Source organism: Gymnoscopelus braueri (assembly GCF_963280865.1).
Source record: "Gymnoscopelus braueri genome assembly, chromosome: 2".
NCBI classification, from domain to species: domain Eukaryota; kingdom Metazoa; phylum Chordata; class Actinopteri; order Myctophiformes; family Myctophidae; genus Gymnoscopelus; species Gymnoscopelus braueri.
This window is the reverse complement of record NC_137604.1, coordinates 34,499,889-34,512,374: the sequence shown is the minus strand read 5'-3', so window position 1 is coordinate 34,512,374 and position 12,486 is coordinate 34,499,889. Positions and strand designations below refer to the sequence as shown.

Sequence of the window (12,486 nt, the reverse complement as noted above, 5' to 3'; positions counted from 1 at the left end):
ATTACTACTACAGAATGCCAAGTTAGCAGGAAGAGGATAAAGTCTGACAAAGATCAACACTTGGCTTTACATAGTCACTAATGCTCTAAATACACTTCATTCAAACACTAAGATTTATGGCATTTACAAGAACTGCATTCATTTCCTGGTTTTATTAAAAGAAGGAAAAAAGCAAGACTAAATTCACTGGATGCAAGTTGCTACTTCTGTTGGCATTATCCATTGTAACAATGAATCTTGTTGCTCTAGCATAGTCCTTTTGTTTGTTTTTTATTTCCTGGCTGATGTCTAAAGGTGAGGTTACTGTGGCCAGCGACGCATTGGCACTGAATGAGAAAATGCATCATAGATACACATAAAAATACAATCGAACAATCACATCTCATGTTTTATAATATTACCTGAAAGGAGTGTAGACAAATGAGTCAATATACTGTAGTTTATCCTTATTTCGGCTTGGAATTATGCCGTTATAGTCAAAGCACACTGTCTGAACTATTGTCTTAACTCAACACGGTACAAAATATCTACAGGCTGGCACCTTGTTCTAATCATGCACTTCAGTTTTCATTAGTCCCTACTTGATCCGTTTTAGATGGTAACCATGATGAGCAGACATAGGACCATTGAACCTGATGTGTACTGAAGCATAGAGAGGTGCACAGGTTGGTGTAAAATGGTTTGATGTTGAACAGAAGCATGAATAACCATTATCCACTTTTCTTTCCATTTGCAAGAGAACCCTGGGATATGTAGTGAACTTGGGGGACATTGTGCTTATAGTTTTGCTGAAATTTGTATTCTGTTCAGGGGCAACACCTTCACACCATACTGCCATCTTTACAAATGTTTCTGAATAAACATACCAGATTAATCTTGATGTTCTTTTCACTTCATGTCTTTATTATTTTTCTTATATTCCTGCACATTTAAATTTGATAAGCAATTTCAAGTTAAGTAGTTGCCCCTGAGTGCTGAGGGATACGGCTCCACACCCCCTGTCTTACTTCCTTGACAAAAATGACACAAAAAAGCTGAGCCCCCGATCAGCTTCCAAAGTTAACTCCCCTCTTATTTATGGGACCAGGGTTCTCTGCATCACAGGAAGTGATGGAAAATAGAGCAGGTTTGGTGATGTTTCTGAGACAGGGAAATTAACAGCGTTGCTTGAATGAAGCCTAATATACTTTGTCGTAGGACTTGTCACTCACCGAATATAACTGATATTCAACTAAAAACATGATGCACTGAAATCTTGACAGTCATCTCATCGAAGTATAAACTAGGCAGAGTGTGTTAATGTTTACATGACAGCACACTGGGTAGCCCCACAGCAGTCTTTAATGATAGCTGCTCCCGATTTGGTTATGAACGGCTTGTTGGGGGGCGGCTCAGGGAGGTGTTTCTTGGACTTCGGAGGGTCTTGGAGTAGAGAATGAAGGGGGAAACAGAAAAAGATCACACTAGGAAATGTGGCAGGCCATGGTTAAAACATTTTGCCTGTGTTTGTGCATGCAAGAAACCATGTAATGTAAAATCACACTCACTCTGTGTGACTTTAGCCAACTTCTCCAAAGGCATCAGCTTCAGTCTGAGGTACTCAGCCATTTCCTTGTCCTCCTCTTGTTCCCTGGGGCAAATAGTCACACATTACTCAGGCACTCAAATGCAATCTCACCATGTCACATGGTTATTCTTCTTCTAACATTCTAACAAGTTAAGGCCTAAAAAGGTCCAAAATCAATCAGTAATTGTTCTACAACTGTAAGGCCTATAGATGCACGATCAATCAACAGTGTCTGTCTATGGATAACACCTTGTAGAATGCCAAACAACAAAACTTACAGTAATTTGGTGACATAGAAGTGAAGCACAACAATTCTACAGTCATTTTAGGCAGAGTAATACTAGACATTGTAATAGAAGATTTTCTCTCTCCATATGGAGAGTACCGAAATTGTGCCAGATGGACACCCCCCCCCCCCCCCCCCCTGGAGCCAAGGAATCTGAATGTAAAGTACTATTTGGCAGGCTTGTTAATCATGTACCGCCTGAAGGAAATTCTTGCTCTGCTATTCACCACCCTTTAAACAATACTCATTTCTCTACCTACTACATATGAACCCTCCTCCTGGGCTACAAAACTGCTCGTTCACAACCATATTTCTCAGGTCAACCAATGGATTATTATATGGTAGCAAACCCCGGTGTAACAATCACAACATTTGGCCCTTGTCCACTGTTGAATGAGGTTGGTGTCTATAGATGAGACAAGGTAGTAGACCATTAAAACCTGTCATGGCATCAAAAGGATTCTAAAGACAAATATTCTTCACTGTGTATTTTTTTACATACTTATTTTATTTTGCCATCTACAGAATGCTTTTCTCATTCGTTTTGTGTCTCACTATGGGTCCCCTGCGTGACCTTGACAGTAACCTTGCCTCACCAGGCTTTTCATAATACCTGTAGAAAGCCTGGTTTTCAATACAAATTAACTAGTGTGATCTAATTTAGGGCCCCCCTTCCGTATCCGGTAACTTGCACACATGCAAGCACCATTTCCATATCTGCTCTAGACTCAGACCGGATCAGCATCCTGCAAAGCGACTTGATCCCAGCCTACCTCGATAAAAGCTTGAATTACATTGCACCATCCCTTGCATTAATAATGTGAGTCAGGGGGGGAGGGACAGACCCTCCTTCCAATATATTCCACCACGCATCAGCCATCCATGATAGATATGAGTGAAGATGTACCTCAATCTCTCCACCTCAGCATCCTCAACCAGGAAGTCCCTCTTCTGCACCAACTTGTGGATCTTCAGAATGAGCTCCTCTTCTCGCTGCTTATGCTTTTTGGTCTTCTGTTTTTCTGGGGAGAGATGGAGTACGGGCAAAAGAAAGAAAGAGGTCCATAGACTTGACAACAATTTTAAGTTGAAAAGACCATGGCGTGTTAGAAAAGCTTGCAGGAGTACAACATCAGCTCTTTCTTCCAGCAGAAAATAAACTGGATCCAGGCAGCAATTCCCTAAGTGCAGGACATTCTGCAGGGTGCATGGCACATTAAACTCCATTATGTCCTTGAGCAAGACAACTGAATGTCAGCTAAATGCCTGAAATGTTCAAATGTAAAGCACTGAGCTGAACAGTACAGTAGACGACTACAATGCACACACTTTGGCATCATGAGTTATCTATGTATGGCTTGTCTGATGTCAGTGAACAATATATTTTGTTACACAAATTGCTCTTCCATGTAAGTCACTTCCTGAAACAAATAATGTCTCTCGCTCTCTCTCTCTCTCGCATAACTCTATGTCCCTGGCACTTGCCATCAATCCTACACATGTCAGTTGCACAAATCATAACGATGCTCACAGAGGTTACAGGACTCAGCTGAACTGCATACAGAAGCAGTTTCTACTCTGTGCTGTATTTAAGCAGTCCAGCCAACTGTACATGGGGAATTCATTCTGATCGATGTATTTTTTAAATGCAATTGTGTGTATGTGTATGACTGTGTGTGTGTGCATGCATGCGTGCGTGTGCGCTAACTGTACCTGGTACTGCAACAATCTGTCTCAGCTCCTGCTTTAAAGTCATAACGTCTTTGCAGAGCTGAATGTCATCCATCCTGAAAAAAGGACAAAATTATTAAAATCTTCCATTAGGTCAAAACCATAGAAACTGCAGTGTTTGATTCCGTTTTGCAGTATGCCACCTGGCTGCAGTGAAACTAATATAATAGTGAATTAAAAAAATAAAAATAAATAGATATAGGAAGGATTAATTTGAGCATAAATGAACCATCAGAAGAGCTCACTAAAAATAATTGAATATAGTTTCAAGTGTGTTTGCAGATAGGGTCATTGTGTTTGCAAATGGACATACAGTACTGTAAGAAGATTCACTTGGGTATGTAAGTGTCTCAAAATCTCGCTCATATAACCGAAAAGCAGATCATTCAGAGAAGTGAGAAGTAAACTCTTGCTCCCATGTAACAGCACAGTGTTAGGCATCTGCCTCACTTAACAACTTAAGCCCTATGTTTTGCTGTATGACGAATAGCAAACATAAAGCGTACAATTCAAATCAGCCCAGTCATTCCAACCCTGTGGCCCTGCTACCCTTAAGGTGATTTATACATAGTTGTACACCGGAGTCGCACCCAGAAAATAGCAGATCTACAAGCACCACAACACAATCATCAGCGCAACGCGTTGTGAGCTTGTAGACACCGGCACACAAATAAGTATAACAAAGACTTTAGGGCCTCCCTCAACAGGTACCGTTTTGTCATCCCTCACCACTGCTCGCCGCCTCCTCTCTGCAGAGCAGTGACAGCTTCCAGGACTTTAATCCTCCATGTGATAAATCAGATGACTCATACACAGCGTCCGTGCCTCCTCCTCGCCTCTCCCTTCATCGCTCTGCTTCTACAGTATGTCCCTGTCGCAGTTTCATACACACTCTGTTTCTCTTAGCCTTGATCCTGTGGCTCACACACTCACTCACCCAGCCTGTTACCCGTAACATCTTATTCAGCACCGCATCTTGAGAGATATCCATTTGCTAACTGTGTGTGTGTGCGCGCATGCGTGTGTGCGCGCCTGCACAAATATCTGTGTGCCTGAAGTATACAGTATGTAATGTACAGTATGCATTACAAATGTGTGTGGGTGGGTCGTGGGTGTGATCGATTGCATAATTGTGAATGTGTGTGTACGTATGTGTGACTGCATAAAGTTGTTTGTGCGCTGTTGTGTGACCCTCTGAGTCACAGGGTGCCGGGGGAGCACAGAGACGTGGGCGGCAAGGCGCTGTAGAAGGCTAATGAAGACATCATTAAGTTGTGCGTGAAATAGCACTGTCAACTCACATGATGCTACACACGGCATTGATCTGTCTCTATCTACGGGATTGATCTCTCACCTCACGTCACGCTACAAATCCAAATACAGATGCTGCTACAGAAATAATGTCTGAGCTAGGGCTGGGCAATTAACCAAAGATTGATCGAAACCAATTTTTTTTTTTTTTTTTTACTTTAATCGAGAAAGTATAGGTACTTTTTTTTAATATTTTTATTTTATTTCTTATATGTCAACAAATCGATACAATTCTACATATTCTAATAGATTAGTCTGATTGACCACTTAACCCTGTATTTTATAGGCTACTTACTTCATTGTACAATGGTGGCATACGAAAATAGCTGATCTGCAAGCTCACAATGCATCACACCACCTAACCCTAACGCGTTGTGAGCTTGTAGTAGATCTGATCTCATCTCGCCCAGCACTAGTCTAATCATTTAAGCCCTGTTTAAAACAGTGGTGGAAGCACTTTTTGGGCGGTGAAACCGCCCCTATAAGTGAGGTTTGGATATTTGTACAACAAATCCTGCGCTGTGATTGGCCAAAAATGTACCCCGCCTAACCCTGCACCGTGATTGGCCAATCACAGTCTATTCAGGACTGTGATTGGCCAGTGTCACATGACACATGTGCATAGCCCTATATAAGAAACCATAACTTTAAAAAAAACATAAATTTGTTTTTTTAAAGTTATGGTTTCTTCCATCATAAAGAGTGTTTCAATAAATGTATTTATTTTTTGTACATGATTGGTTGACTCCATTCAGTATTGTGATTAGCTAGCAAGACACCGCCCACTTCACACAGGGTGTGATTTTTACTGAAAAGTAGCAATACAACAATGTACAAATACTCTGCTACAGGTAAAAATCCTGTATTCAAAATTATACTTAAAAGAACAAAAGTATTGATGTCAAAATGACCAAATGTACTCATTATGCAAAATGGCCCATTTCACAAGCATATTATTCGATTGTTTTTAGTAATGCATATATCAATGTTTTCATCGACATAGTATAGAGGCTGGTAAAGGTGTGGCTGATTAAAATATATATATGTACGGCTGGGTAGTTTTATCTAAAATAATAGATAACAATTGATCAATTAATGTATATCTATCGATGTTACGTGGCAAAAATAGCTGCGTGGTGGATAGATGGACAAGCTCACAAAACATTTTTAAAATATTTACATTTAAACTTCTGCTTATGATAACATGCCCAAAACAGAGACACCAAATTAAATGCCGGTCTGGAGTTAGTTCAGCAGCAGTGTGAAGTGATGCCACACAGAATAATACCCATACACAACATTCAAGTTGGAAATGATAACCAATAGAGGGAATGAGCCTGGAAGGGGGGGCTTATAAACCATGTCTTCCCAAATATTGATCCACAGCTAACGTTATGCTGATAAGCAGACCATGAGTTCATCATGGTGACTCATTGAGCCTTTCAGTAATCAATAGACAAATGGGGTCATCATGCAACCCAGAGAACTGCCCAGTAGTGAAGATGTTATGTTTTGTATGGAACGTGTCTCTATAATCGAACAAAAGGTTTATGACTGACCACTTCAGCTTAATTTACGGATACGTTCCCATGATTGAATGGGTTAATTTTCTCCATCCATCCCTTGACGGTATTGCTTGAAGACGAGAACGGATTTTCAAACTCAAGCAACACTGTCATAGTACAGAGTATAAATTAGGGTTAAAAATCACTGCGTGAGTGTAGGCTACTCACATGAAGCGCAGTTCAGACTCCCGACGCACCAGGACCTCTCTCAGGCGCTGAATACGAACCATCTCCACCTCCATCTCGTCAGGTGACATGGTGCTCTCCGCCATGGACACATCATCGGAATGGCCTGGAGGGATGAACGGGAAAAAAAACAAATCGGTGCAATTTCCAAATCAACCGTTTTAGCGATACATTATTGAATATTGATTATATGAATATTCAACAAAAGTCTGTTGACTGTCAATTGTTGAGCTCATAACCAAGGCCACGTTTTAATAGTGATTGTCCATGAAAATAAAGTGCTCATGTTTTGTGCTTGATTTGAAAGGGGCACTAAAGTCAACCATCTTAATCACTATACCCTTAGAGAGGGAATCCTCCTTGGTGGGGGAGATATTACATTTTGGTCTTCAGGCAGAGGGCTCTGAGCCACTGCTATATCATTTATAAATTACTCCTAACATTATTTCAGCCAGAAGGGTCTAACCTCGTAGTTTTATCATCAAGACTTGACTGGTATATTCAGGAAAGGTGTTAAAAAGAGCATATTGTACAGTATTTATTGCCACTATGGACAGAAGCATAAATATTTCACCATCCAATATGCTGTACCGCAAAAAAATCATTACAAGCAAATACAAATTCCCATCTGGCTTGGGGTAGTGTTGCGTCAGCTGCATATCCAGTATGTCAAAGGTCTGAGTTTTAGAGCTGTAACTGATAGCTGAGGTGAATGAATTATGTACGGATAATTATGTACGGATAATTGGAAACACATTGAACTATTGAAAAGTATTTGAAAAAGGCAGATGATTAAAGGGACTTCACACACCAGTGTGTATGGGCATTTTGAAGGTAAAGTACCAAACAGAAGACACAGCAAATGCTTTATGCAATCCCTGAAATAATGTTTTGGAATCTTAAACTGGGTTTTGCTCTTTTTCTCGAGAGTAGACTCTTCCAGTGTTTTTTTCCTGGACAAAATGCTTACACAGTAGAATCCTCAGTGTTAATGTATCCATTTGTAACTGAGAAAACATACACATTTGTGCACTCATTTGTAAACTCTAAATTAACACTCAGGATTGGACAATGTACAGTAGCCTACAATGTAATGCAGCTGGCTCGCCATGTGACAGCTCATTACTGGACTTGTGTCTCATCATCACCCGTTCATGTCTGCTGACAACAGATGGTGAGGTAAAATAAAAGTTCTCTTTGGCCCAGGTGTCGTAACTGCAGTGAGATCCAGGAGACTAAAATAGCTGAGGTCAATAACACCATGTGATAAACCATGATTTAAACCCTCTCTTTCTCTCTCTCTCTCTCACAAACTTGCGCACGCACGCACGCACGCGGCGCACACACACACAACACACACACACACACACACACACACACACACACACACACACACACACACACACACACACACACACACACTCAACATCAGCATTACTGTAGGGTGCGAAAGCAATAGCTCACAGAATAATGCACTGCTGAGTAAAAGTTGCACATTCACTAGGAACAGATTCATTAGTGTTGCAGTTCCCATTAGCCTATAGGCAAATTAGAATAATTTGAAGCTTGCAGCATTAAAATCAGTTAATGTCTCAACATGAGCAATACACAGAATTGTTCCTCAGTAGAATGTCTCTAGAATCCCTGGCAAATGTAGAATACACAACACTCACACTAATTAAAACGATAGAATTACCATAATAACTGTATTATACCACATCCAGATGTCATACTTTCATGCGACATACTTCAGCTGTACATTAATCAATCACTAATTAATATACAGGGTGGCACATGCTGCAGAGACCAGGTATGAAGATAATACTAGATGTGATTAGATAGCCTACTGTATTATAACGCAGACATCATGGGTAGGCTAAGTCTAAAACTTAAGAATTCCACTTAGCACTTATTAATATAGACCAGTGAGATTTGCCTCCGGGCTGTAACCACGAAACATATGGTGAACGCAAATTAGAAATAATGAATAGTAAAAACTTTCAGCATCCAGCCTTGAACTGTATTAAAATGAAAATGGGGCTAAGCGACCTAATTTCTGTGTATATACTGTATGTGTGGGTGCTGTGTGTTTGCAGGTGTTGGTAGACTATTTTTTTTAATGGGACAGGATCTCTGTGAGCGCAAGACAGTGTGTGTGAGCGAGACAGAGGGTGTCTAAAAATAGCCTGCAGTCATATTTTCTCTTCATATAGTTGAATTAATCTCAGTTTCTCTCCTCCACCCTGCTCCAGTCAACTGAAATAACCTCAGTTTTTATCAACCCAGACACGTTTCCACTGAAGTTGTGGAGTAGACTATGCAAACAATAGTGTGTTATCACCCTTTTCAGCACTATAGGCTGTTTGAAAACACTGTTCTGCTTTTGCCACAAGCATTGTTTTCGTAATTTGGAAATGCAGTTGCTGTTCAGGTGTTTATTGCCTGTTTGCCTGTGTAGGCTATTAACTCAACGCACAACAGGGGTCCAGGGGGACACACTGCCTCACCTTATGCAACAGCTCACATTCGGGTTCAGATCCAACTAGAAAAAGTGCTCCTTGGAGCACTTTTCTCCGCCAGGTCAGGTAGGTTATTGTGGGCCAGCAATGTTTGGAATTCGTCAATCAGGAAATTAATGAAAAATCGGACGGATCTCTCTTGGTCACTTGACTATAGAGATAATGTGTACAGATTTGCGTGATGTTTGGTCAAACTTTGTAGGAGTAATATATATTTTTTTTTTGTGCAAAAGTCAGTCTCCTGGTGCTGCTATTATAGAGCATCGCAGTTCCCGCCCACTTCCTGGTTTTTCGTGGTGCCGGAAGGAACAACTCAATGCATTTTTCCCATTGACATTTCCAAAAATATTTATATCTATTAATTTAAGCCTCGAATCAAGCCATCATGACATGACATGAATCATGACCATAAAACGTTTTTTTCTGTGATTTATTTTATTTTATATTTAATTATATGATATACTATATTTAATAAATACCCTTTGTTTTGCCGTTTAAAAATAAATAAATCACAGAATCAAACGTTTTATGGTCATGATTCATGTCATGTCATGATGGCTTGATTCGAGGCTTAAATTAATAGATATAAATATTTTTGGAAATGTCAATGGGAAAAATGCATTGAGTTGTTCCTTCCGGCACCACGAAAAACCAGGAAGTGGGCGGGAACTGCGATGCTCTATAGGGCAACGTTAAAAGGGTGGTATTTGTTCCTCAACGTAGTGCGAATGTGCGTGCAAAGTTTCACCGCAATATGGCGCTGCATGATTTGCGGAATTTTGTTCAAAACGGGCCACTCCTGCAAACTTTAGATGTCAATCTTAGCCAATCAGGATGGAATATGAAAAATCCAACAGATCAGTCTTGATCACATGACTAAAGAGATCATCTGTACCGATTTGCGTGAAATTTGGATACAATCTGAAGGAGTAGGCTAATATCAAAAGAATATGCTTTACATAAGTGGTGCTATAAAAGGCAGATGTGAAAAATGCAGGGCAAAGGTCTGTCCTTGGCATCCATAGGGAGTGCGCATACAAAGTTTTACACAGATGCAGTTATAGGTAAAAACACGAATCGGCCTGTTATAGCGCCACCATGAGGCTGATTTGAACATTTTCATTTGGCATTTCTTCCTGCCTAGTGGGAATGTGCGTCCAAAATTTAATGGAAATCGCATGCCATGTTCATGATTTGAGGCATTTTGTTAGGAAGCCAATCTTAGCCAATCAGGATGGAATATGAAAAATCTGAGAGACTCATTTTGTTTAATGACTATAGAGATATTGTATAGCGATTTGCATGATGTTTGGACAAAATCTATAAAATGTGTTTAGCAAAAATTGGCCTCCTGGTGGCGCTATAACAGGCTCATGTGAAAGATTTGGGGCAGAGGTTCGGCTCTGGCATCCAGGGAGTGTGTGTGCACAGTTTCGCGTTGAATGGGCAAACAGTAACGGAGATTAGCTGATCATCACACACACACACACACACACACACACACACACACACACACACACACACACACACACACACACACACACACACACACACACACACACGGACAGTGCTGTGCAAAACATAGTCTCGGCCATGCCTTCGGCCTGGCGGAGACGACAACCCACAGACCAACGACCAGGCAGGCAAGTTTAACATTGCTGCTTGCTTTGCAGACAGTAGGCTAAATTAAAGTAAATTGACCCCGCGCAGATTCAAGGCTTTTTCTATGCTGCAATTCAGCACTAAAAAACACAAGGCATAGGCCTATACCTGCGATATTTATGTCACCCTGCCTGTTCTTCAAAATAGCTAGTAAGCCTATATACAGAATAAAATTCCACGGTTTTGATAGGCATTTGGGCTACTAAATAGTACCAAACCATGCATTGGTTTGGTACGGTAAATTCGATATGGTAAATTGGCTTACCACTGTTGTTTTCTAATTAGGTGTAGTGTTGGATTTATTTATTTTTTGCATAATGTTAAAGTCTCAAACAGCGGCCATTTCAGGTACCGGTAAGTAGGCTAGATAATAAAACATATCGTCATGTAGGCGCACCTTTGTCTGCTGTCCATGCAGTTTGTGACACGGCTCCGTAGCTCTTCAATGCGCGCTGCTCGGTGTCCGAAATTGATTTCTTCAATTCCATCGCTGGAATTAATTTCTATTAAACCAAACTACTATTTGCGGTTGTCTTTGTGCTGTCAAAAGATTCTTATATATCGGATTCCAGATCATTCAGTTTTTTTGCCCGATTTGAAGGCTCCAGTGAGCCGAGACGTTCAGCATCTTTCTTTATTCGAGCATTCAAACCCCTCGACGTATGGCGGAGAGAAGGATACAGGGAACATGCGCAGTGCGTGCAAGGGATGGCGAGGGGAGTCTCCCAGGTCCACCTACGTCCAATAACAATTATAGACCTAATAATAATAATAATAATAATAAAATAACAAAACAGGCATCACGCTGAATGAGTTAATTTTAGATTATTTCTAAACATTGAAACTCTGCCATAACAATTCCCTTTGTTATTATTATGCAGTGCAAGCTCCTTTTAAGCATTAAGGCTGAGAATTGCTGCCAAGGGTATGGCAGGTGTATCGACCTGTTTCACCCTCCTGTTTATCCTGTAAAACATGTGATTTTTAATATATTTATTTACATGATATACTATATTTAATAAATACCCTTTGTCTTGCGGTTTTCTTTTCTTTTTTTCACAGATTAAAATGTTTTATGGTCATGATTCACCAGGAGCCATGGCTTGATACTAGGCTTAAAATAATTGATATAAATATTTTTTGGAAATCTCTGGGATCTCTGGGATCTCTGGGAATCTATGGGAACAATGAATGGGCTTTTTGGCCACCACTGCTATATGCCCTGAGTTGATTTTCTCTTTTTGTCTGCGATTATTTATCTTCTATTTGCTGTCTTTATTTTTTCTTTCTTATTTGGTTAAATTATGTTTTTTTTGCCTAGGCCTGCAGTGTAAATAGCCTTTAAATAAAAATAAGACCATTACTGTGTCAAAAGTAATCAACAAACTATACTATAAAAACTGGTCAAACATTGGCCAAATTGTCAAATAATATAAGATAAAGGCAAAAAAATATGAAAATATCTGATCTACAACTCACAACGGCAGTTATTTTCGCAATATTTATCTGTGGAACCGAGTCAAACATGCCTCAACTCGTACAATTCCAAGTGCTTGTCAGGGTGGGGGATCCCAAGTTCAAATATGATTATTTTGGGGGGTCACGGTCTGAAAAGGTTGAGAACCACTGCTCTATAACATTGTTTTGTATGCAATACAT

At 40.2% G+C, this 12,486-nt stretch overlaps 1 protein-coding gene across 1 annotated transcript; it reads right to left on the bottom strand.

Moving 5' to 3' along the window:
• Positions 1-1,303: 1,303 nt before the first annotated feature.
• On the bottom strand, positions 1,304-11,315 carry bmerb1 (bMERB domain containing 1; the record flags this gene model as incomplete). Its single annotated transcript, XM_080453002.1, has 6 exons — positions 1,304-1,422; positions 1,548-1,630; positions 2,761-2,875; positions 3,567-3,640; positions 6,629-6,752; positions 11,225-11,315. 6 exons carry the CDS (start codon positions 11,313-11,315, stop codon positions 1,304-1,306), a joined length of 606 nt encoding a protein of 201 aa, XP_080309128.1.
• Positions 11,316-12,486: the final 1,171 nt, after the last annotated feature.